This window comes from Acanthochromis polyacanthus, chromosome 22 (genome assembly GCF_021347895.1).
Source record: "Acanthochromis polyacanthus isolate Apoly-LR-REF ecotype Palm Island chromosome 22, KAUST_Apoly_ChrSc, whole genome shotgun sequence".
Classification (NCBI taxonomy): Eukaryota; Metazoa; Chordata; class Actinopteri; family Pomacentridae; genus Acanthochromis; species Acanthochromis polyacanthus.
In genome coordinates this window covers 28,792,805-28,819,188 of record NC_067134.1, presented here as the reverse complement: position 1 = coordinate 28,819,188, position 26,384 = coordinate 28,792,805, and the positions used below count along the sequence as shown (strand labels likewise).

Here is a 26,384-nt window from a genome sequence, read left to right as displayed (position 1 = left end):
ACTGCATCACATTTATTTACTGCAGCCCTCTGAAGCCTTAAACACGGTGGACTTTAAATTATGTCTTAATAAAACCACTTTATCTATTTGCCAGAAAGACGTGCATCGATCAAACCGTGTCCTTCATCACATTAATAAACCAACAGTGAGACATAAATCATCCTGTAAATATGTCCTAGTAGAACTGAATAAAGTCAAACCTTGTCTAAAACCTCCTCCTCTGCCTCCTCTTCCTCCCCCACGGCCTCCTCTTCCAAATCCTGTTCAAACACAGCAGCTGGTAAACATCCACACAGTCAATAAAAACGCATCAGAAAACCAAACCAAACCTACCATTTTCACTCACTCCATCGTTGTCGTCATCACCTGTAAATCCAGGTAAACTCAGGTTAAATGTGTCTAAGGGCTCAGAACAGGTAAAAGTCAGCTGAGATCCCAACATCTGCAAACATTACCATCAAATTCACTCCCACCCACTCGGCCAAATCCTCGGGCGCGACCTGATGAAACACAGAGGCTGTTAGGACACCGTTTTAGAAAACGTCTCAGCGTATTCACTTCTAACACGCTGCCCCCCCCCCTCATAAAAATATAATAAATATATTTTCACAGCACAACTAATGTCTAGATTTAACATCTTTGGGAAATTTTTCAACATTTTTAGGTGGAAAACATGAAACGTTAAAAACAACCTTAAGAACACTCATAAAAATCAACCAGAAGTTTTGCTGACATGTAATCACTTCATAGTTTTAGGATTTTTTTGGGAACATTTTTACTCATTTTTTTGAAAGATTTACAAGAATTTTCTTGCCAAATTTTGGAATTTTCTTCCTGAAGGTTTTGCAAATTTTCAGAAATTTAGGGAATTTTTTTGCTGGATTTTTTGATTTTTTTTCTGACAAAGAAAGTACTTTTTGCTGCCTGTAAATGAGGACAACAGGAGGGTTAAAGAACACACTGCTCGTCTTAACCACCGTCCCTGAAAGCCTACAGAGCTTCTGTAATGTCTGGGTTTGAAAGGTTTGAATAAATATTTCCAGCTTTCGCTTTATGAAACTCAGCAGGCGTTGTAATCTTTTCGAACATCACACTGGCTACGGCTCATTTCCTCCAAGAAAACTACAAACTCTGCGTTCAAGCCAGTTTATATCAACACGTCTTCATTCAATTCTAATTTTGTCCAGATAAATCTCTACTTGACCATTTACCAAAGTGTTTAAACATTTTGTTCAGGTAACCCATAATCAATCTGAGAGTGTGTCAGTGGATAAAGTTCTCGTCCCACCTCGGCCTCCTCTTCCTCTGAAACCACCTCTTTGTCCTCCTGTACTATTCCAGGCGTCTCCGGCTACAAACAACAAATCAGAGGTTCAGAACTAAGCACCTTGTGACCAGTTAATCCTCTCTGCTGACACTTACCGTCTGCATTCTCATCAGCACCTACAAAACACAAAGCACCAAAGTCAGATTCTCTCACAGTTCCATCTATGCATCGGTCTGAAATCCACAGACTGGGTTTAAGTGACTAGAAGCACCTTTGTTAGAGACTAAAACCAGTTCAGTAACCCTAAAAGCAAACAGACAGGAGGACTGAAGTCATAAGTCACAGTTTATAAAGCTATCTGAATGTTCAATCCTTTTACTTGAGAAATAACACGAGCACCTGAGGAAAATGAGCTTTTAAATCCTCCTCTGCCTCTGCCTCTGCCACCTCGACCTGGAGGGAAATAAAGAGTAATTCAGGTGTTTTCTACAGGTGAGATAATCAGTGCTGCTTTTCTACACTCACCCCTTTCACTGTCATCATCACGGTTAGCGTTCCAGGAGTCTCCTATTGCCAATAAGCACACAGTAATCATGTCAAATACACATACAGCTGTTTAAAATGTGGTGGTAAAACTCTGAGAACACGCATAAAGAACATACCTCCATTTGAGATGTTGCTGGTTCCTGTAGTTTCCTGTAAAGGTGAATGAATTCAGACCAGGTGTTGGCTAACGACGTTCACACAGCTGGACGTAATTAACAAATAATTTGCTGCACTGAGAGGGAACTAACTTACCTGTTCTTCCCATTCATCCATGTTTAAGATCACCTGAAAAAAATACATGACAATATTAAGACCTGTATGCCATTTTTATAGACTCTGCTGAATACTGCAGGAAAAAAGACTAATGAACAGGAAATAGTTTAAAGGTGATTCCTGGTAGTGGATCCAATCAAAGTAGAGTTATTTTTCACATTTAGGCTTGTTGTTGCCCCTCTGGCTGGAACAGGCAGCTACTGCCATATTAACAAACCCTCTAAAACTAGGCACTGATCATATTAAAAGAAATGTTTGGCCTGTCTGAGCTGCAGCACTGTGAAAAAAAACTGAATGGAAGAGGCTTCTTTGTGAGATGTATCGTAGATAGCAGCTACCCAAGTGCTGCAGGAACCTCTAATGTCTACAGGGTTTACTTTAGTCGGCCTCCTATATGTACAGAGTGACAGTAAAATATTTTGCAAATATCAACTCTTAAATTTCTGTCAAGATTCACACCAATGCAAAAATAGGTCAGCAAGGACAACTATTCATCATCATTGATAAATTGGCAAGGTAGTTTAATGTCAAACTGTGCAGAATGAACCATCATGTGCTGAAAGTTGGCAAAAACGTTGGTGTACTATACTAAGTACCACGTAGCCTTATAAGGTACAGCCAATTCCAGCCATTTTCAGTACAAAAAAATCGCTAATATTTTATTTGTAAATAAAAATATGATGAGAAATACAGGGAATATTGGACGCGCATCGCGAGGTGCATTTCCTTGAAAACGACCGATTCGTGGATCATATACCGACTTCAGGACATGTTTTGGACAAAATATTTTACTGGCTTGTTTCGTCTGGATGTCCAAGGTTGGATTTGTGGAATATTTTCATGTGTGTAATAATGAACCCGGAAATGTGAGTCGCGCTGTGTGCGTTGAAGCCGTGTATAGAGAACGGATGGATGGATATTCATCGTTTGTCGGACAAATGTGTTTATATTACCCGCTGTGGTAAACACATCTGAAAGTGGTTTATACCGGCGGATTAATGAGAATCTAAGCTTTCCATCGGTGTATAATGTTTCTATCATCGAGTTGGCAGTGTCGTTCTATTTCGAAAAATGCTAATGCAGATATCAAAATGGCCCGCCCACGGGCCGCTGAACCGCAGCGGGTTTTAAGCTAACCTCATTACGGATTATTGCAGAGACTGCAGGTAAAAGCGAAATCCTCCACACTGTCGCGAGAGTTTACGAAACCTGTATAACGGTTCCATTGAGTAACGCAAACTATCGCGTGATTTAATAGTACCTCATGGTTAATGTCGACTCAAGCTAACATTGGCTAACATTTAAGACACTAATTATAACCAAAGCAAATAGAGCAGAAATAAACTCCGTGATACGGGCGCCGGTTGTTCGTTGCTATTCATACAGTTTAAATACTTTGACTTACGGCTGTTAATTAGCCTGTGCTACTTTAGGCTAAATCCCGGAGCCACGCGGTGCAGGGCGTGGCGGCTAATGTCTGCTCGACTGGATCGAAAACCACAAAAAAATACAACAAAGCGCACAACAAAACCTTATCTTAATGCCCGAAAATGTATGAAGAATATCGGGCATTAAGACAACTAACAATAATATCTGAAAACTCAAGGCCACGTTCAAGTCTGACTGCTCTTCGCTTACAAACCAGGCCGAGCTAAAACTAGCTAACCCGCCGTTACCGGCAAAGCAGAATAAAATACGTGTTTTAACAAAATGACAGTTTCAAAGTGGTTTGTGAGCTGATAAAAATAAAAGACTGACTAGTTCTCATAAAGATAACCGTACTTTATCGCGAGTTTCTCCGGTAGAAGTCGGTGTTCGTCCTGCTGATGCAGCTCCGTCCTTCCGTTCGCTCACCGTGGGCAGGTTGCCAGGTCCGCCGCTTTCCCGCCCAGATCAGCGACTCTGAAAAAAAATACGGTAGTCCGACCTACATGGAACTACTTTTTCTCTCTTTTACCTTTTCTTTCTTTAGTTCTTCACCTTTTTGATAGTTCACGGTTTGGTTCTAACTTTTATGCGCAAACAGGTTTAATTAAATAATTCTCGAAAGGAACTTTCTCTGAAGGTTATTTTATTAAAACCTTCAGAGGACGTTCTGGGAAAATGTTCCCAAAAGAATGTTTTGAGAAGCCTTCACAGGATTTTACAGGAACGTTCCCTGAAGGTTGTTTTGTGAAACATTTAGAAAACATATTTTCTAAAGGTTGTTTTGTGAAACCTTTAGAGAACCTTACAGGAAGGTTCCTTAAAGGTTTCCTTTGGAAACCTTTGGGGAACATTTAGGTAAGGATCCTTGATGTTTGAACTTTCTGATTACATTCCAGGAGCGTTCCCTGAAGGTTGTTTTGGGAAACCTTTACAGGACATTTGTGAACATCCAGTCAACATTCAGGGAACATTGTAGTAATGTTCTTTTAAGGTTTTATCTTTAAAACTTACAGTGAACATACACCGACGGTTGTGTTGTGAAATCTCTAATATCATATAATGGCTTATTTTTCACTGATATCAATAAATATTTCTTATTCGTGCATTAATATGATCTCCTTATTTAATCCCCCTGTTAGGGTCATTAAGCAGAAACAGCAGTGATGTTTCTGGGTCACATTTAATTATCCAGAAGTGTACTGTAAATCTGATTTTCATTTCAGTTACACACTGAATGATCTGTGGTATTGAAATATCAGCTGAGTCATTTTAAGCAATAAATACTGAATAAACAGATGTGTTTTAGGTGGTCATGTGGCTCCAGACATTCTCCAGCTCCTCTGAGCATCTAATGTGACTAATTAGACCTTAGAGGGTAAAGCTGAGACAAACACTCCAAAAAGTTTAAAAAAAAAAAAAAAAAAAGGGTCCTCATGGTGTGGTTAATCACGATAATCTGTCTGTGTGGAGCTTCTTAGACCAGGTTTAGAGGACAGCAGACACTAACAGCTGGTAACCGGTTGGTAGAAACAGATCTACAGGCTCTCAGGATTCTGTCCAGACTTTTACTGTGATAGAAGGTGGCAGAAATAAGGTTGGAGGGATTTATTCTGATAATAACAATAATATAGAGCAGTTAAAAGGCAAAGACACAAGAAGTTCAACAAGAAACTGATTCTGGGCCATCGTGAAGATGAATCCATGTTTTCAACGGACCTCAAAGTGTGGTTTAGTAAAAACAAGGTGAGAATAAATGACACTGAAAAGCGAAGATAGGCAGGTGTTTATAGTAATCTGGCTAATTTGGGAATATGTGCCATTAAAGCTCAACAGCAAATGAAGTTTAACAAACCCTCTAATATCTAATAATTTGGGGAGAATAGAATAGAAAGCCTTTGTTGTACGTCAACATTTAAATATAGATAATGATCAGATCCAGTTGGATGTTTCTGTCTGTGAAAGTGTTTCCCCTCCACTGTCACCAGTAATGAGAAATGTTGGCAGTTTTTTTCCAGGTAAATGTACGTGTTGTTGTGCTGATAAAGGGAACATGCTGTAATATTTATAACAAGAAACATTTCTGCATTTGTTACATGTAAAAAATACAGTTTGTTAAAGGTCAAACTGATGTATCTTTGTGTTAATAACGGACATATGCTTTAACATTTATATGGAATAAAACAGATTTTTTAAACCTAAAAAATCAACAATATCAGTATGTTTCTTTACTGTAAATGTAGAAAATATTTGACTGTAGTTTTACGGAAGCGTTCTGGTGTCCACGGCTGCCAGAATTTTACCGTAAAAACAACTATTTGTTGCCTATACCTTGGAAATCTGCTCTCGCGTTCTCCTCCTGCTGATTCGATCCTTCAATCCTCGTGCCAGATGTTCCACCTCTGGCGTGGTGTCCTGCTGTCCTTCTGTTCTGCTGATCACAGGAAGCCCATCTCCAACCTGTGGAGGTGTTAAATCCAGACCTACAGGAGAACAGACAAGATCTGCTCTTGTCCTGTCATGCTGCTGTTGATGGCTGGTGGATCCCTAAAAACTCTGCTGCTAGTATTCATCTCTTTACATCTTTAGCAAAGTTTCGTTTTGAGGTTTTTTGCTTAGCAGAAAGCCTCCATACAGCAGATGAACCATCTTTCTCAGTGTGAAACGTGATGATTGTGTCCAGTCTGAACACCATCTGTCCTCCACAGCAGCATCCCTGGAGTCATCTGAGGACAGAGGACACTAATTAGTGATAAGGTGGACGATGATTAGTGGTATTACGGCTTATTTTAAACCTCCAGATTACTGCTGTGTTTCCATTGATTTTTAGTTGATCTTTTTGCATCCCTTTCCATCCCTGTGGAGTCAAAGTTAGATTTTTCAGTCTGTCTGGCAGTTCTTTGTCCACGTGAAGCCATGACGGAGACATGCAGGTCCTAAACTAGGAAAGGTCTGATTTTCACGACACTACACCCAGATCCATGCAGATAGGATGATTTAGACTAAAGCTGTGTGAGGAGCAGACGACTCAAAAACGTAAACTTGGTTTTCTGTTTTTTTCAGCTGGATGTAGAACTTAATCTGATTTGAAGGGTTTCATGCTGGATTGCTGCAAAATGTGATTTTTATATAGTTGTTTTTTGTGTTTGTGTTCGTTTAAAAAACCTTGTAGTTACAGAAGAAGGTGCATGGACAGTTAACTTAGACTGACTTTATGGGTCATTCCACATCATTTTAACCAGTGGTCCCCACCTGACCCTCTCAGATTTTTTTAAGTTTTTACATACATTTAGTACATTATATATGAAGGGAAAATCCAAAATTTGAATCCTTTATTGTCATTAGTTTCAAAGTTATGGCCATTTGAAGTAGGTAGGAGGTACCCTATTATTGCAGCCAAAATTAAGACTTGAAATTTTCGACCATTTTCAGACTTCTATAACTTCTGAACAACAAAAGATAGAGATCTGAAATTTGCAGGATCATTTCACAGTGACCTATAGTCCTCAGAAATGTGAAAATATTTACTTTATAATTGCATGTTACAGAGAATGACAAAGTTGCGATTTTATCCATCATGAACTTCTAAACGGCTACATTTGGCCCCCCATTACACAAAAACTAATCATCATATCCATTAGAGATTTTATGTGGTATAATTTGGCTATCTAAGGATTGGATCTGTATGAAATGAAAGTGCTATGGTATGTAATGCACGAAATATGAACAGCTAGAAATCAAACATATCTGTCCGACCTTCGGATTCAAAGGTCAGTATCAGCATGTGGGATAGGTGGGATCAAAGAATAAAAGACATCATGTGAAATTACAGGAATTTCCCTAAATTTTGACACCAAGCACAACTTGTTTAATGTATTTTAATTATTGAATGCGAAGGTCGGACAGATATTTTTGATTATACCACATAAAATCTCTAATGGATATGATGATTAGTTTTTGTGTAATGGGTGGCCAAATGTAGCCGTTTAGAAGTTCGTGATGGATAAAATCGCAACTTTGTCATTCTCTGTAACATGCAATTATAAAGTAAATATTTTCACATTTCTGAGGACTATAGGTCACTGTGAAATGATCCTGCAAATTTCAGATCTCTATCTTTTGTTGTTCAGAAGTTATAGAAGTCTGAAAATGGTCAAAAATTTCAAGTCTTAATTTTGGCTGCAATAATAGGGTACCCCCTACCTACTTCAAATGGCCATAACTTTGAAACTAATGACAATAAAGCATTCAAATTTTGGATTTTCCCATCATATATAATGTACTAAATGTATGTAAAAACTTAAAAAAATCTGAGAGGGTCAGGTGGGAAGTTTTCTTAAAATTGGTTGATTTCATACGGAATGACCCTTTATTAATCCAGGAGGGATATTCAGTTGTTACAGCAGCTGAATATTCAATAAAAGGGTAAACAATAAGACTACACAGAATATTGGGGCATAAGTGAAGGTAAAATAAGACAAAAATAGAGAAAATAGAAAGCAGAAAAATCAACAGAATATATGAGTAATACAGAAATGAACACAATGTCATCGGAGTATTTAACAGTGTGAAAGTGATCACTTTTGTTTCATTGAGTTTTTAATTTACTTTTCAATCTGAACTCTCTCAGGGGTGTCCAACGTGCGGCCCGGGGGCCAAAAGCGGTCCTCCAGAGGGTCCAAAACATCTATAGTGAGTCCATTTCCTGCAGCAATGATCCAGTCCAGTCGCTCCTTTGGCAGGGCTATAATGATTGTTCTATACTGATGCTACTATAATGATGGTACGATGAAGATAATGACTCCAGCTCCTGCAGCAGTGATCCAGTCCAGCATGTCCTGCAGCAGGACGCAGTGCATGGTGGGACGTGGGCTGCTGGTGAAGTGAAGATGGCTGCGGAGCTCAGGCAGAGCAGAGAGCCTGCGGTAGGAAGGCCGTGAATGAAGGCCGTGAATGAAGTTTTCTACACAAAATCCTTCGATCACACTCAAACCGTCGCGCTGTCGGAGTTGCAGTCAGCCTGTGGAGGACTTAAAACATTCACAAACAGCAGCAGGATAACAAACAACTGAGGATAAAGTCTCGTATGAATTCCGACGAGAAGGAGGACTGTGAGTGTGCGCCACCACAGGCCGAGACTAGCCCCGCCGGAGGAGCCGACAGGTGGGGACACAGACAGGAAACGCCGGGGATGCTAAACGGATAGCTAGCTAGCTGCTGCTGCTGCTGCTAGCAGCCTAAATCTTAATGCTCTGCTGTTTCAATAAATATCTATCGGCTGAGATTTTTACAAGCACGGGCTGATTAACAAATATAAATGCTTAGTTTGGAAGCAACAGTTTAACATGAATAATAATAATTTAAATAAGGCCAGCATGCTAACTAGCATTAGCTCCATTAGCCTGCTTAGCGTCAGAGTGTCCAGCTCCCTGACATTTCTGCTGTTCCAGTGGTCTTATTGTCATTCTAAGACTGAACTGTGGTATTTTTCGTGAAGCTTATTTGTTGTAAGCATTAACAGAATGTGCTAATTATCTGTAGCTGTGCATTTAGCTGAATGTAGAGCTATCCTGGCTGCTACAACACACCGACTCTGGTGCTGCTCTTCAGGCTTACATGTCATTTTCTCATCGCTCCTGAAGTACAGCAGCTTCTGAATCAATATTTTAAAATAATATTACCACAGACTGCTAAATGCAACCATCACAGAGCTAGCACAGTGTTCAGAGGAGTTGTGTCAGTGCAGAACATCGTGACCTCTGCTGCTTCTTAACCTTATTGTTTGTCGTTCATTCAGAGAATACGAGGAGCCTGAAATAGAAAACCCAGAAGCAAGCCGAATGTAAGTCATTTTATTCTGTTATATATGTGTGTCTGTGTTCATACGGCCCTGCCTCAGTGTACCAGAGGCTTAGATCTCTCTGTTTTTATCTGTTCTTCCTTCTTTTCCTCCCATGTTATCGCTGTTTACAGTGATTGTCATGTTGTGATGTTATTTACACACGTGTGATTGTTTTGTCGTGTTAGAATGTCATTTACACACATCAGAGTCATATGATTTGTTCTTCCAGGCTGGTCTTGTTGCTCTACAGTCATTAGAATTTCTAAAAAGCACACATTTAATCATTAGCATTAAATAAACTAATATCTATCTGAAAATGTAGGAAATGAAGTGCTGTGAGTGGAAATTTTAGTTGAGCAGTTATAAATGCAATCAGGGTTGAACTTTAGAACTAGCCTAATCATTTATTTTTTTATGTGCACTATCAGCTTATAGATGAATGCTGGCTGACATCTGATTTATTAAACTCTCAGAAGGCTCCTGATGTTGTTCTTCAGTGTCGGTTATTCCATGTACAAGTTTCAGACTTCAGAATATGTTTTATGTGAAATAAGAAAGTGTCTGAAAAAGCAAGATGTGGATCCTTCATGACCTCTAAATACCAGTAAAGTCACTGATCAAACCCTGGTTTAATAAATGCTGGGACGTACAGCTGTCTTTAGTTCAGTGTATTGAACTCATTACTTCCCAACCATCGCAGTTATTCTCACCTCAGCGGTCCATATTAACTCAGTGCTTTAACGATACGTCAGATTCACGCTGTCGTTCTTTTCCCTCTGAATGCAGGAAGCGAGCAGCTGCCAAACATCTGATAGAGCGCTACTACCACCAGTTAACGGAGGGCTGTGGGAATGAGTCTTGCTCCAACTCATGGTGTGCCTCGTCGGTCGGCTTCAACCGAATGGACAACAATGCAGCGGCGGTCAAAGCCCTGGAGCTCTACAAGGTCAACGCCAAGCTGTGCGACCCCCACCCCTCTAAGAAAGGCACCGCTTCGGCCTACCTGGAGAGCAGCAACTCGGCCTGCAGCAACAGGAAGATGAACCACAAAGACGTCCACTCCGTACGGGACAACTTCAAAGGTGAGTCGGTGTCAGACGTTTAGGATTTACAGATTGTTGGAGCATGAATCAGAGCTTTAATGTTCTGTTTTAACCTGTAACGTCTGATTCTGTGTAGATGTAAATTACCTGACAGAGGAGAAGGTGTATGAGATCCTGGACATCTGCGGGGAGAAGGAGGATTACTCCCCTCTGATCCGGGTCATAGGTCGGGTTTTCTCCAGTGCTGAGGGTCTGGTTCAGAGCTTCCGGAGGTCCAAGCCTCACACCAAGGAGGAGCTAAAGTCCCTTCAAGGTAAAGATGAAGACAAGGACGAGGATGAGAAGGAGGCAGCCGCCTGCTCTGCTACAGCCATGGAGGAGGACTCCCCCACCTCGTCTTCGTCGTCTCGGCTGGGAGAGGGCTCCTCAGGGGAAAACGACGTCCAGAAGCTGGCCCCTGATGAGGTGTCGGTGGACATTGAAGCCGTGCGGCGGGTCTACGAGCGCCTCCTGTCCAATGAGAAAATAGAAGCCGCCTTCCTGAATGCGCTGGTCTACCTCTCTCCTAACGTGGAGTGTGACCTGACGTACCACAACGTGTATTCACGAGACCCAAACTACCTGAACCTGTTTGTTATCGTGATGGAGAACAGCAACCTTCACAGCCCAGAGTACCTGGAGATCGCTCTGCCCCAGTTCTGTAAGGCCATGAGCAAACTCCCGCTGGCGGCCCAGGCCAAGCTGGCCCGCCTGTGGTCGCATTACAGCGCCGAGCAGATCCGGCGCATGGTGGAGACCTTCCAGCAGCTCATCACCTACAAGGTGATCAGCAACGAGTTCAACAGCCGCAACCTGGTGAACGACGACGACGCCGTGGTGGCGGCCACCAAGTGCTTGAAGATCGTCTACTATGCAAACGTGCTGGGCGGCGACCTGGACGTGGAGCACAACGAGGAGGAGGACGAGGAGCCCATCCCAGAGTCCAGCGAGCTCACGCTGCAGGAGCTGCTGGGCGAGGAGCGGCGGAACAAGAAAGGCCCCCGGGTCGACCCGCTGGAGACGGAGCTGGGGATCCGCACCAACGACTGCCGGCGGCCGCTCATTCCCTTCGAGGAGTTCGTCAACGAGCCTCTGAACGAGGTGCTGGAGATGGACAAGGACTACACTTTCTTCAAGGTGGAAACTGAGAACAAGTTCTCCTTCATGACCTGCCCCTTCATCCTGAACGCCGTCACCAAGAACCTGGGTCTGTACTACGACAACCGCATCCGCATGTACAGCGAGCGGCGCATCACCGTGCTCTACAGCCTGGTCCAGGGCCAGCAGCTCAACCCCTACCTGAGGCTCAAAGTACGCAGAGACCACATCATCGATGACGCTCTGGTCCGGGTACGTGTGGACGGGTTCTGCTCGTTATTAAACACTTTACTGGTTGTGGTTTTATTAGGAACACGTCTAACTGTTCCTGTTGTGTCTCTGCAGCTGGAGATGATCGCCATGGAGAATCCTGCAGACTTGAAGAAGCAGCTCTATGTGGAGTTTGAAGGAGAGCAAGGTGTTGATGAAGGAGGTGTTTCCAAAGAGTTCTTTCAGCTGGTGGTGGAGGAGATCTTCAACCCAGATATCGGTAAGAAGAAGCATTTGTGCTGGAGGAACATGAGCTTCATTTAGTTTGAGAAGCCGCTGACCTGTCCTTAAACTGTCAGGGTTGTGGGCTCGTAGACTCATTTTTACACTCATAATGTTTTACTGACATGTTTAATTGCTGCGATACAGAGCAGTGAGGGGATTTCTTCAACAGTGTGTGACGTTGAAAACTGATTTAATGAAGCGGTTCTGACAGAACACAGATTAGTCCTGAAGTGTTCAGTTCCTCCAGCGCTGTCTGAACTGGACAGAGAACCAGTCATTATTGTTCTGAAGTCAGGGTTGAACTGAAGAAATGCTCTAAAGTGTCGTTAACATTCACAGCAGACACTAAAGTTTATAATATTCACCTTCAACGTGTACTTTCAGTTTCACTTTGAGGCTGAAGTGTTTGTTCATGTTGGTAAATTGGGTGGTGACAGTTAGAGCAGTGACATCTGTGTCTGTTATTGAATTAAATGTCTTCTGTGTATCTAGGACTCTCTTTTTTTGCGCCTGGTTTTGATTTAATTTGTTCAGTGGTACAGTCCACATGAGGAGGGGGGATGATCTCAAACAAAGGTCCTGCTAAGCTCCATCCTTAGAATGAATCTGCTCTGTTCTTATTCTGTTGCTGAGACATTCTGATTTTCCTACAATAGAATAACTGCTTATTTTAAAGGCCTTTCTGTTGTGTACAAGCATCTGTTTTTCTGCTGAGGTTAATCATGGAGGAGGTGACTGAAACGTGTTAAATATAAGCTGCTTAACAGTAAAAACATAATTCACAATCAAATATGTAAAACCCTCCAAACAGATTTCATGGTGATCCTCCCTCCAGATGAGGTGACAGCAGAAGAAGCCCAGGTGTTTCTAATAACGTTAGCTCTGTTCTGGTCCCAGCAAACACAACATCAGGACGCTGGAATTAAATTCAGCTCTGTAGATTCGATTATTTACACCTCTGTCTGTCAGGTTCAGTGTACGGAGCGCTAAAGGTCACAGAGGGGACGCTGTTCATCACAGCAGCTTTTACTTCTTCCTATAAGGACGGTTTGTGTGGACACCGTGTGTGATGCATTAGTCGTTTAAAAACCGGTCTGACTGATTCCAGCTGTGCTACTATAGTACAGGAAGCCTAATATTTGAGAAACTCAGCCAATCATAACTGGTTCTAGATGTGACTGAGACACCAGTTAGCAGAAAGACATGAAGCTGGCACTAACTGGAGCTCCGGTATCATCAGTAATATTCAGTCCAGACTGGATGAATGTCACCGTACATCTGATCACTTGGAGCTGCATGAATTTCTGGTGATTTTCACTCACTGAGCATTTAAAGTTAGCTGGAGGGAAAGTAGTCGTGCAAATTCTAACTTTAGTTAATGTTGGACAGCAGACACCTAAAAACACCTGTCAGTCCTTCTGTTGTCGCCATGCTTTTCTGTTTTTAGTGTGAGTCCAGAAATGAGATGGTCAGTGTAGGGTTAGCGTTAGCAGCTAACGAATGGAAGAATCGTCTGAGCGCGATCCGTCATCAAAAGCGTTAATGAGCACACAATGCAACAGAAATCACCGTTGGAGTGGAGCGCTGAGCACGGACGGATGTCAGCGCTGCGTCGTGCGTTTACAGTATACGCATATACAGCGTCTCCTGATTGGCTGCTGCTTCATTACTCATCATTCTCCAGAACTCTGAACCTCCTAGCAGGGTGAACAGGCTTGTTACCATTAAAATAAACAGAGCTAGAAGCTGAAAACACAAAGAAGCACCAGACTTTTACCTCTCCAGCAGTCAGCTGTCATGGTGGAAAACATCAACACATCTAAGATTAATATGTAATATTGTTTTAAAATCACTTTATTCTGTGTGCCTCAATTTAAGGAATCACCAATAGAATTAAGAAGATTCCACAGCCAGAGAAGAAAATCTGCATTTATAGAATAAAACAAACAAATACGAGCGTACATGAACAAAAACATCCTTTTTCCAGTATTAGTAGCACCTGTTGTTGTCAGTTTTTTTATTTATTCTCATAAAATAAATACAGAAATGAAGCTTTTTTCTTTTTATTTGTGTATATAAGCTGACCTTCAGTGCTTTCTGTGCAGCCTCTCATTCTGGTTTTCCTCCTGCAGGCATGTTCACGTACGACGAGCGCACCAAACTGTTCTGGTTCAACCCGTCATCGTTTGAGAACGAGGGCCAGTACACTCTGATCGGCATCGTCCTGGGTTTGGCCATCTACAACAACTGCATCCTGGACGTCCACTTCCCCATGGTGGTCTACAGGAAGCTGATGGGAAAGAAAGGAACCTTCAGGGACCTCGCCGACGCCAACCCGGTGAGCTTCAACTCCTCCTAGTGGCTCTGAGTTTAACTTCACCGCTGCTGGTTCTGGAGCTCTGAGGTTCTGTCTCCTGTCAGGTTCTCCACCAGAGTCTGAAGGAGCTGCTGGAGTACGAGGGCAGCGTGGAGGAGGACATGATGATCACCTTCCAGATCTCCCAGACCGACCTGTTCGGGAACCCACTCATGTACGATTTAAGGGAAAATGGGGACAAGATTCCAGTCACAAACGAGAACAGAAAGGTGAGGATGTGCAAACTATTTCACTCTTAAATCTGATATTTCCTATAAAAACCATGAAATGCAGAGTCTCTGACCAGCAGCAGCGTTTAATACACTGGATGCAGTCAGTGCTGGATTTTAAAACGTTATTTATGAGTGTTTGGTCGATAAAACATCTGGAAATAGGTTTCTGACGGTGTGACGGTGGCAGTAACACCACAGGGTATAAATGCTATTACAGGTGGAAGCCCTGCATTCTGATTTATATTTAATAATAAACATGACAGGTTTGATTTATAGCTGCCTTTAAAAACACCGTACAAAGTTAAAACACATCAACAGCATAAAACTTAACCATGTAAAAAGTTTATTCCAAACTTCTTCAAGTTTAGAAGAAGGAAATTTAACAGTTTAAACAAGTTTATCTGAACAGGTGAGCTTTAGACGGGATTTAAAATGTCCAAGTACGAATAAAAATAAACTGTCAGAAGTAGAAGAATTAAAGCAGTTCATGAATGAATGAGTTCATGTGTAAAAGTAGATCAGTAAACCTTTATCTAAATCTGATCATTTCTGTCTGTGGGGCTTCAGCTGGAACAGATAAATAATAATAATAATAATATTCTGTAATAATCTAAATATGCTACCAAATACATGTAGTGAAGTTAAAATGAACTTTAGTGGAGTAGAAATATGAAGTGACAGAAAATATCCTCAAAAATGTACTCGATTACTTGAGTAAATGTACTTGGTTACTTTTCACCAGTGTTTCTATAAATCAGCTGTTGAAGTTCGATCAGTTATTGGTGACATTTATTCCCTGTTTAGTTGTTTTTATGTCTGTGTTTATGCTGTCCATCAGACCACATAAAGAACAACAGAAACAGAGTTCAGCAGCTTCAATAACAATCAACACTTTCATTTAAGAACTAGTCTGTCCACCTCTGAGCTCTCTAAAGTCAGCTTGTGGGTCTGGATTTGTGCAAGCAAAGCAGAAAAGCTTCCTCATGACGATGGTTTGCTGCTGCTGGGATCACGTGTCCGCTCTGGTTTTTAGTGCAGCATAAAGTCAGGTTTGTTTGAACGAAGCTGGAGCAGATCAACCACATCACTGCAGAGGCAGAAAGATGTTTTAGTAGAAATTAGAAGCTAAGCGGCTCAGGAAGGCAGTGCTGGAAGTAAATAAACATGCTAACAAGACGCTGGTCCATGTTTAAATGTGAGTTTTACTGAGATAATTAGATGGAAGTAGAAACTGAAGAAGTTCCTCATAATGAAGGAAGTTTTTTTGAATAACTACTGAAGCGTTACTTCTGGATCTTTGGGCTTAAATCTTCTCATGTTTTATACATAAATAGTATCGAGTCATTATCGAAGTTTAATATCTACTAGTTTGTGTTTTAGTTTTATTTATGTTTAAGCATAACAATAAAACTAAGTGAGCAGTAAAACCTTTTTATTCTCTCTGAACCATGTAGTTCCTCCTTCATTTGTTCCTAACTGTTGTTTTAGTGGATTAAACTGTTATTTTTCTTGCATATCTTTTTTTATCTTTTATACACACGTGGACAAAATTGTTGGTACCCCTCAGTTAAAGAAGGAAAAACCCACAATTCTCACTGAAATCACTTGAAACTCACAAAAGTAACAATAAATAAAAATTTATTGAAAATTAAATAATCAAAAACAGCCATTACTTTTGAATTGTTGATTAACATAATTATTTTAAAAAACAAACTAATGAAATAGGGCTGGACAAAAATGATGGTACCTCTATAAAAGATTGAAAACTATTTGACCAGAGTGACATGATTAACTCAGGTGTGTCATTTAATTGACATCACAGGTGTTTCCAAACTCATAATCAGTCAGTCTGCCTATTTAAAGGGAGACAAGTAGTCACCCTGCTGTTTGGTGAAAAGGTGTGTACCACACTGAACATGGACAACAGAAAGCGAAGGAGAGAATTGTCCCAGGACATCCGAAAAAAAATGATAGACAAACATCTTAAAGGTAAAGGCTATAAGACCATCTCTAAACAGCTTGAAGTTCCTGTGACAACAGTGGCTCATATTATTCAGAAGTTCAAGACCCACGGGACAGTAGCCAACCTCCCTGGACGTGGCCGCAAGAGGAAAATTGATGACAAATTGAAGAGACGGATCGTTGGAATTGTATCCAAAGAGCCCAGAGCAACCTCCAAAGAAATTAAAGGTGAACTCCAAGGCCAAGGTACATCAGTGTCAGATCGCACCATTCGTCGTTGTTTGAGCCAAAGTGGACTTCATGGGAGACGACCAAGGAGGACACCACTGCTGAAAAAAACTCATAAAAAAGCCAGACTGGAATTTGCAAAAATGCATGTTGACAAGCCACAAAGCTTCTGGGAGAATGTCCTTTGGACAGATGAGACCAAACTGGAGCTTTTTGGTAAGGCACATCAACTCTATGTTCATAGACTCAAAAACCAAGCATACGAAGAAAAGAACACTGTCCCTACGGTGAAACATGGAGGAGGCTCAGTAATGTTTTGGGGCTGCTTTGCTGCATCTGGCACAGGGTGTCTTGAAAGTGTGCAAGGTACGATGAAATCTGAAGACTATCAAGGCATTCTGGAGAGAAATGTGCTGCCTAGTGTCAGAAAGCTTGGTCGCAGGTCATGGATCTTCCAACAGGACAACGATCAAAACACACAGCCAAAAACACCCAAGAATGGCTGAGAGAAAAGCGTTGGACTATTCTAAAGTGGCCTTCTATGAGCCCAGATCTGAATCCCATTGAACATATGTGGAAGGAGCTGAAACATGCCATTTGGAGAAGACACCCATCAAACCTGAGACAACTGGAGCTGTTTGCTCATGAGGAGTGGGCCAAAATACCTGTTGACAGCTGCAGAACGCTCATTGACAAATACAGAAATCGTTTAATTGCAGTGATTGCCTCAAAAGGTTGTGCAACAAAATATTAAGTTATGGGTACCATCATTTTTGTCCAGGCCTATTTCATTAGTTTGTTTTTTTAAATAATTATGTTAATCAACAATTCAAAAGTGATGGCTGATTTTGATTATTTAATTTTCAATAAATTTTTATTTATTGTTACTTTTGTGAGTTTCAAGTGATTTCAGTGAGAATTGTGGGTTTTTCCTTCTTTAACTGAGGGGTACCAACAATAAACCCCCCAATTATTTCAGTTTGGATGCGAGTTCTCTATGAGACGTTGTAAAAAACATAATATTTACACCATACCACACAGGCGAGACAAAGAATGGCTTTTAATGTCCAACTTTGACCAACAGTTGTAAATTTACTGCTGGAACTTTGTGCTCCTCCAGCAAATGTTCACTTTTTATCCTGATCAGTTTCTACATGCAGCATTAGCATCAGTTAGCCTCCTGCTAGTGTTACGGTTTAGATGCTAACACGTTAGCTTCCACTCAGCTGTGAAGTCAGGATAACCTCCTTAAACAGGATTCATTTCTGACAGTTTGGTCGATATTTGTGCTAAACTTCTGTCACTGAAACAAGAAATGCTATTTTAAGATGAAGTCTGCAATGATTTTTTTTTCTTTTTTAATATTGGATACAGTCTTTCCTTTGTCCTCCATCATCGGACCGTGAAGGCTGTTTTTTAAACACACTAAAAGAAATGAGTACAGCCAGCACTGATTGTGTCGATAAAAAGAGAAGAACGTTTAGTTTTCATACACATTCTGTTCTCCCTCTGCTTTGAGCAACGTGGTTTGAGACGCGAGTGTCACAGGAGAGTAAAATATGTGGAGATAATGTCTGCAGCTCGGTGCCGACGCAGCGTTAAACCAGCCCTGGACCCGCCACCATCTGCTGAGCTGAGATGTTCTGATGCTAACCTTCTAATCTGCTGACAGACTGTCGCCTCGCTAACGCACAAAACAGATGCCAGTAAAGACGTGAGAGTTATCAGGGAGTCCGGTGTTTCTGCAGAAAACAGGAGTCAGCGTTTCACATCATCTCTGAACACCACCCAGTGGAGCTACAGCGCTCTCTGCTGGACAAACCACATGATGGCACAATATTTAGCTTCTTTGAGCCCCTTTTCTCAGGACATTTTTCGTCCTTTTTGATATAAGAAGTCATTCTCCTTATTCTTTCAGGCAGCTTGTCTGGAATAACACTAATAATAACGCTTATTTCTTGCCAGACGCTCTTCTCACTAAGTTTAGTTCGACTTCCTCAGATTTTTTCTTTCTTTACTGAAATATATTTTCTAGTTTTCAGTGCTGAGAAAACAAAAGTTCTGTTCTCCAGTATTGTTGTGGCACAAAGTCAGTGTTTCAGCTGTGGATAAAAACTGAATAAAATATTTTTAAAAACTATCTTTGAGGCTGCACGTTTTACTGTAAATCAGGAGAGTCAAACTGATTTTAGTTCAGGTTCCACATCCAGTCCAGTCTGATCTCCAGTAAAACCAGTAAAACCGCAGCAAAATAATCTATAAACAACCACAACTCCTCATGGTTCCTTTGTTTTAGTGCAGAAATGTTCACATTTAAGGAATTATCTTTGTACTAAACATCATGAACAACCTGAAATTTCTGAAGAAAAATGAATTCATTTTCAGCAGCATTCATCCTCAGTTTATCATTTCCACATTACAACTTCCAGATCACAGAGAGTCTACAAAGGAACACAACATTTAGTCACCTGGAACTGAACCATGGAGGATTTACTGTTAAAAAGTAACAAAAAATTAGGCCAAAAAACCCACAAAACGAAGCTCAAAACAACGAATGAAGCAAAACACAAAATGACAAGAGTAAGACAAAAAACACAAGCAAGACAAAAAGGAAACGCATGAGATGAACGACAAAAGTCAGACACAAAAATGACAAAAACAAGATGAAATATTATAAAAATGAGACGCGAAACGACAAAAGAACAATCCAGTATTTTTCTTGATGGTCCAAACAACGTGTCATGGTCTAGAAATGATTTTAAATTTATAGTTTTACTAATTTACAATCTGCAGTTAATGTCTTCTCTGTAGTTTTTACACTTTGAGGGCCGGATTGGACCCTCTGGAGGACCAGTTTTGGCCCACAGGCCTCATGTTGGACAGCCCCTGGTGTAAAGGTTAAACTGTTCATTCGTAGGAGATTTTGGGACTGAATGGTGAACGTTGTTGTGGTTTGTTTTTCAGGAGTTTGTGGCTCAGTACTCAGAATACATGCTGAACAAAAGTGTGGAGAAACAGTTCAAGGCGTTCAGGAGAGGCTTCCACATGGTGACCAACGAGTCGCCGCTCAAATACCTGTTCAGACCGGAGGAGATCGAGCTGCTCATCTGTGGAAGCAGGGTGAGACGAGCCGCCAGCTGCTTAAAGACGATGGGAACAAACGAGCTCAATGGTTTAATTCATGTTCTTCTTCTGTCTTTAGAACCTGGACTTCCTAGCACTAGAAGAAACAACAGAATACGACGGCGGTTATAACAGAGACTCTAGAATCATCAAGTAAGGAAGTGATGGATGAGTACAGCTCCACTGATAAGTCTGTAGGATGTGTAGGGCTCTATAATCAGTCTGTAGGATGTGTAGGGCTCTATAATCAGTCTGTAGGATGTGTGGGACTATAATCAGTCTGTAGGATGTGTGGGACTATAATCAGTCTGTAGGATGTGTAGGGCTCTATAATCAGTCTGTAGGATGTGTGGGACTATAATCAGTCTGTAGGATGTGTAGGACTATAATCAGTCTGTAGGATGTGTGGGACTATAATCAGTCTGTAGGATGTGTAGGACTATAATCAGTCTGTAGGATGTGTAGGGCTCTATAATCAGTCTGTAGGATGTGTAGGACTATAATCAGTCTGTAGGATGTGTAGGGCTCTATAATCAGTCTGTAGGATGTGTGGGACTATAATCAGTCTGTAAGATGTGTAGGACTATAATCAGTCTGTAGGACGTGTAGGACTATAATCAGTCTGTAGGACGTGTAGGACTATAATCAGTCTGTAGGACGTGTGGGACTATAATCAGTCTGTAGGACGTGTAGGACTATAATCAGTCTGTAGGACGTGTAGGACTATAATCAGTCTGTAGGACGTGTGGGACTATAATCAGTCTGTAGGACGTGTAGGACTATAATCAGTCTGTAGGACGTGTAGAACTCTATAATCAGTCTGTAGGATGTGTGGGACTATAATCAGTCTGTAGGATGTGTAGGACTATAATCAGTCTGTAGGACGTGTAGGACTATAATCAGTCTGTAGGACGTGTAGGACTATAATCAGTCTGTAGGATGTGTAGGGCTCTATAATCAGTCTGTAGGATGTGTAGGGCTCTGTAATCAGTCTGTAGGATGTGTAGGGCTCTGTAATCAGTCTGTAGGATGTGTAGGGCTCTGTAATCAGTCTGTAGGATGTGTAGGGCTCTGTAATCAGTCTAGGATGTGTAGGGCTCTGTAATCAGTCTGTAGGATGTGTAGGGCTCTGTAATCAGTCTGTAGGATGTGTAGGGCTCTATAATCAGTCTGTAGGATGTGTAGGGCTCTGTAATCAGTCTGTAGGATGTGTAGGGCTCTATAATCAGTCTGTAGGATGTGTAGGGCTCTATAATCAGTCTGTAGGATGTGTAGGGCTCTGTAATCAGTCTGTAGGATGTGTGGGACTATAATCAGTCTGTAGGACGTGTAGGACTATAATCAGTCTGTAGGACGTGTAGGACTATAATCACTCTATAATCAGTCTGTAGGATGTGTGGGACTATAATCAGTCTGTAGGATGTGTAGGACTATAATCAGTCTGTAGGACGTGTAGGACTATAATCAGTCTGTAGGACGTGTAGGACTCTGTAATCAGTCTGTAGGATGTGTAGGACTCTGTAATCAGTCTGTAGGATGTGTAGGGCTCTGTAATCAGTCTGTAGGATGTGTAGGACTCTGTAATCAGTCTGTAGGATGTGTAGGGCTCTGTAATCAGTCTGTAGGATGTGTAGGGCTCTGTAATCAGTCTGTAGGATGTGTAGGGCTCTGTAATCAGTCTGTAAGATGTGTAGGGCTCTGTAATCAGTCTGTAGGATGTGTAGGACTCTGTAATCAGTCTGTAGGATGTGTTTACACGTGAATGTTCGTTCTGTCTGCTTCGTAGGGAGTTCTGGGAGACTTTGCACTCGTTCGGTGAGGAGCAGAAGCGACTCTTCCTGCAGTTCACCACCGGCACTGACAGAGCACCTGTAGGAGGGCTGGGCAAGCTGAAGATGATCATCGCCAAGAACGGCCCTGACACCGACAGGTGAGCTCCACCTGGCAGGTAGCATTCCAGTCTGTTTATACAATCCCTGTTTATCCGGTTGCTTCAGGCTGCAGGACGTGTTCAGATCCAGTCGATCTGTCTGTTTTCACATCAGCAGCAAACGGAGGTGAACAGGAGGAGAGATGGGTTATTCAAACAGTCTATGCTTCAGTCAGTAGTTAAATCATAAAACCCAGCTGCTTTCTCCAATCAAACACGTCAGAGATCAGAGCTGCTTCTCTAAACTCGGAGCTCTCCAACATGTTTTACACCACGGAGCGGTTTCATTAGTCCGTGTTCTGCAGACTGGTCACCACACATGACAAACATGTCTCCTACGTTTAACAGATTTAGAAGTGTTAGAATGTGATCCTCTGTGTCCATGAACGTCTCTCTGTTTGTGTCTTCAGATTACCGACGTCTCACACCTGCTTTAACGTTCTGCTGCTGCCGGAGTACAGCAGCAAGGAGAAGCTGAGGGAGAGACTGCTGAAAGCCATCACCTACGCCAAAGGCTTCGGCATGCTCTGATCCCCGTCCTACAGACTCCTCAGAAACCCATCGGTTCCTCCCCGCCTTCCCTCTCAGACACAATCTACAGGTGACCACAGTGTGTTTCATAAAGAACGAGGACAGATGGTTGTAGTTCTGCTGCTGTGCTTCTCCATCCACAGCAGTGAGAGCACAGAGAGCTCTGAAAGCCCACTCCCACTCCCACATCCACACCATGTGAATGTGCTGCAGCCTCCCGTCTTTGTTTCTATGTACAGAGAGGATCATCTTCTTCTTATTTATTTTAAGGTTAAATGGCTTATTTTCACGCCTGCCTGCGTAGGGGAAGGGGTTAATATGAAATGATGTAAATTCTGGGATGAAACAGAAACCAGTGAGTCCACATAAACCCAGTTTACTGAACAGAACCATGTTAGAGGAACTCTAGAGTAGTTTACTGCTAATATTCCCCCTGGAGACAGAATCCACTGACCATTCCACTCACATCGTTCCTCCTCATCCATCCTGATGGAGGTTCATCCGGTCCAGATAGGCTCAGTGTCAGATAGCTTCTTCTTCTGGACCTTCTCCTTCCTGGAGGTTAGACTCAGATCCCGTCAGAGCTGTGTAAGTGCACTTAGACATTTTCAGAATGTTTGTTTTCTGGCCACAGGTTGCCATGATTGTTGAAGCATTTTATTTCCTTGTCTTCCTGTGTTGATTCTAAATAAAACCAGTATTTATGTATGAGTGCAGTTGGAACTCCAGCGCCGTGCTGCAGTGATGGACGTAGTGATGGGAGAAGACGTAGAGATGTTCTTGTGCCAACCTGTACAGTCAGTGGATAGAGGAGGAGCTTCCTTCACGTGTGGAAATGTGCACGGATGAAGCTGTGTGGTCTTCTGCTCATCGGACCTTCTGGCTGTGGTTACACCTGTCGCTTAGCAACGGCGCGTTTGCTGTCTCCCAGACAAACTACAACAATCAGACCCTGATCAGATTATTGAACACCTGATTTCAGAACAGCGACTGTGTCCTGCTGTCAGTCTTTGTTCTAAGCCGACCTGAAAACACACAAACACTCGTCAGATTTAGGTTGGATCTGTCAGTAAAAGTGAATCAGGTGTAACCACTGTCAGTTTATAACATAAAGTGCTGAATAGTGCTTTGAAGAGTTAGAATCTGAGCTGTGAATCCTCAGAGCAGGCAGATGTTAGTGTTTTTAGTTCTCTGGCTGTGATTTGAAGGACTCCATGTCTCCGTGATGCTCCTGCACACACTTCTCTGGTTTAAATCCTCTGTTTTTTATTTTTAAACCAACAACCTGGGTCTTGTTTTGTACTTTTGGCCTCAGTTCTTTTCATTTCTTTTAAATTCAGCGTTTTCAGTGGAGGACAAGCAACTGAAGTCACGGGCAGCTTTTAGATTGTCTGCAGTTTACCCGCATTATTTCAGCCGCGTATTGAAAGGAAAACATCTCCACACTGGAAATAGTAGACATTTAGTTACGGTGCAGTGAAGAGGTGAGTACACACCTGTACAGGATCATTATGATCAGTTACCTACCAGGAGCTGCAGGACTTTCACTGCTGACTTCTCCAGCTGGGGTTTTGCTCTTATGGAAAATGAAAAAGCGACAGTTTTTATCTGCTGTATTAAAAATACAGCCTCCATAGTAGAAACTCAGTGCAACTTTCTTTTATTGTTTCTTCTTTACCAGTTGGGTGTTTTTACTTAGTTTTAATTGTGATTTTCAGTTTTGGATCCTGGAATTGTCCTCATCTGCTGAACCGGTCTTCTAGTCAGCCTGTAGTTGTTCATGGTTCCATCTATAAATGTCATCTCTACAACACCTTTTCCACTCGTTTAGCCATACACCATGACACCTCCACCTCCGTGCTTCACTATCAGGACCATGCATCCGCTGTGGTCGTCCTGGTTCACTCCTAACATGCTGGACTACATCTGAGCTGAACAAACTGGTCTTATTTGGTGGAACTCCTCTCCAGTGATCATCAGACTTCTTTCTGATCTTGTGGGTTTTTTCTTGAACATCACCTTGAGGCTGATGTTCTGAACTGGTTTCCACTGATCACTGCTGTTCCCACCCTGAAACACCAGTTAGTGCGCTGTTGTTGACTTTATTTTAGGACCACTGTACGTCTGATTAGTGGAACTATGGCTCATTTTTCCTACTGATCGCCGGTTGGTCACTGATTTTCATCTATCCTTCGTAGATCTTTTTAGTTTCTTCTCCCTGGGAGTTAATTTCTCTGTGGAGCCGTGATGCAGACATGTGTAGTCCACAGGTCCTAAACTGACAAAGTTGTGGTGTTTTAGAGTTCATGCTCTTATGGGAATCACGGATGTACCTGATGTTGTTGCAGCGATCACAGGTTTTCTAATGTTGATGATCACAGGTGATTCACTTCAGTCACACTGAGTTTCTACTTTGGAGCTTCTATTTTTTCTGCTGTTTAACTTAGAAACCCTGCAGTTGTTGAGAGCTGATTGGGTTTTTAATCATTTAACATTTAAGTGATGTTGCTCAGAGGTGTACTCACTTCAGCTGTGGCAGGTCCTGATAAAAACCAGAGACTCCATGGTCATTGTGATGAGTTCCTTTATGGCCATTAAGTCGTCTTCAAGGCTCAGTTTGACTCTTGTACTGGATGGAAATGAACGGAGTCACCTCGACAGAGTGGAGAGAAAAACTACAGAGATCAGAAACTAGCATCCATTAAACACAGTAGAGTCGCTGCTAAACCTGACTGGACCTTAAACTTTGACCTTTTATTTTCATTTCTGATACGTGGTTGAGATAATTTGGGTAAATGGTGGACATAAAATGATCACATTGATGTAAATCTGTGTGTTTCCCTCATCTTTAGATTTGGTATTAAATGCTGTAGCGTTTCATCTCGCAGCTCCGACATGAAGCCGGCTCAGGTGTCATCCTGCTCACACCTGAGCCTTCGACAGTCAGCTGATGTGTTTTTTTTGTGCACTTAAGAGGTGGTTGTTGGTCGGAGGTTGAATCTGTGGCTTCTCTGCCCGAGGACGATCTGATTGGTTGAAATGCTGCTCAGTGCCCACGACATGCCACTAAACCTCGGTGCTCAGACCACCGCAGGACACCACGACCCTGAGCCAGTCTTTCTCTTCTGATTTCTTCTCATCTTTATGGTTTCAGCCAGACCTGGGCCTCATGAGGTTGGACAGTACCTTTCACTGTTTTTGGACAGAACAAGGAGTGCCTAAAGATGTGGACAAACATTGGACTGTGTTGGAGAGTCTCTGCAGTAAACCTTAAAACAAGGTTGTGGTTACTTCCAGCTGTTGTTGAGCCCAGGTCTGGCTCCAGCTGTTCTCCATGACTGTACCTCTGTTTCGTAATGCTGAAGATGCTGCTCGCCTGGACATGTGAACGGCTCTAGAGCCTGCTGACGGTAAACGGTGAAGGTCAACCTGATCTCGGAAAGGGAAGCAGTTTTCATCGATTGGTTTGATGCAACAGTTAAATTCTACAAACGGACGAAAGGCTAAAAGTATTCAGTGTTGTGAAAACATGCTAAATAAAGATGACTGCTTTTTTCCAAACTTGTGTCGCCTTATAATCCTGATTTGAGTCTGCAGGTCGTTTGGTGTCGTCATTATGAACGTTGCTCATGTGTTCCTGTTCAGCCCGGTCTCACGGGGATTCGTGAAACTGTCACGTCAGTTTTTGTTTCAGTTTCGTGCGCACCAACACGATGTCGTCATGTTTTTCGTGCCGCTCACCACGAGCGAAACCCGCTGTGGTAATCACATCTGAAAATGGTTTATACCGGCGGATTCATGACGATCTAAGCTGTCCATAGGCGTTTGCGGCCGCCGCTTCGGCCGCCAGACATTCTTTAAATTCCTATGCAAATTCGGCGGATTCATGACGATTTAAGCTGTCCATCGGCGTTTGCGGCCGCCGCAAACGCCGATGGACAGCTTAAATCGTCATGAATCCGCCGGTATAAACCACTTTCAGATGTGATTACC

The 26,384-nt window shown here is 42.1% G+C and overlaps 1 protein-coding gene across 1 annotated transcript; it reads left to right on the top strand.

Moving 5' to 3' along the window:
- The first annotated feature begins 8,344 nt into the window (after positions 1-8,344).
- On the top strand, positions 8,345-25,952 carry LOC110964281 (ubiquitin-protein ligase E3A). Its single transcript, XM_022212966.2, has 11 exons — positions 8,345-8,674; positions 9,309-9,353; positions 10,140-10,435; positions 10,533-11,785; positions 11,879-12,023; positions 14,161-14,366; positions 14,450-14,614; positions 19,772-19,927; positions 20,010-20,083; positions 21,717-21,860; positions 22,271-25,952. The coding sequence occupies exons 1-11, from the start codon at positions 8,598-8,600 to the stop codon at positions 22,389-22,391; spliced, it is 2,682 nt and encodes an 893-aa protein (XP_022068658.1). The 5' UTR covers positions 8,345-8,597; the 3' UTR covers positions 22,392-25,952.
- The last annotated feature ends 432 nt before the right edge of the window (positions 25,953-26,384 follow it).

What these genes read in the sequence shown, in the direction of transcription:
- LOC110964281 (XM_022212966.2), top strand. Translation starts at nt 8,598, where the DNA reads ATGAATTCCGACGAGAAGGAGGACTGTGAGTGTGCGCCACCACAGGCC. An exon ending in GATCTTCAACCCAGATATCG is followed by an intron (nt 12,024 to 14,160) that starts GTAAGAAGAAGC and finishes TTCCTCCTGCAG; the next exon opens with GCATGTTCACGTACGACGAG. An exon ending in TCACAAACGAGAACAGAAAG is followed by an intron (nt 14,615 to 19,771) that starts GTGAGGATGTGC and finishes TTTGTTTTTCAG; the next exon opens with GAGTTTGTGGCTCAGTACTC.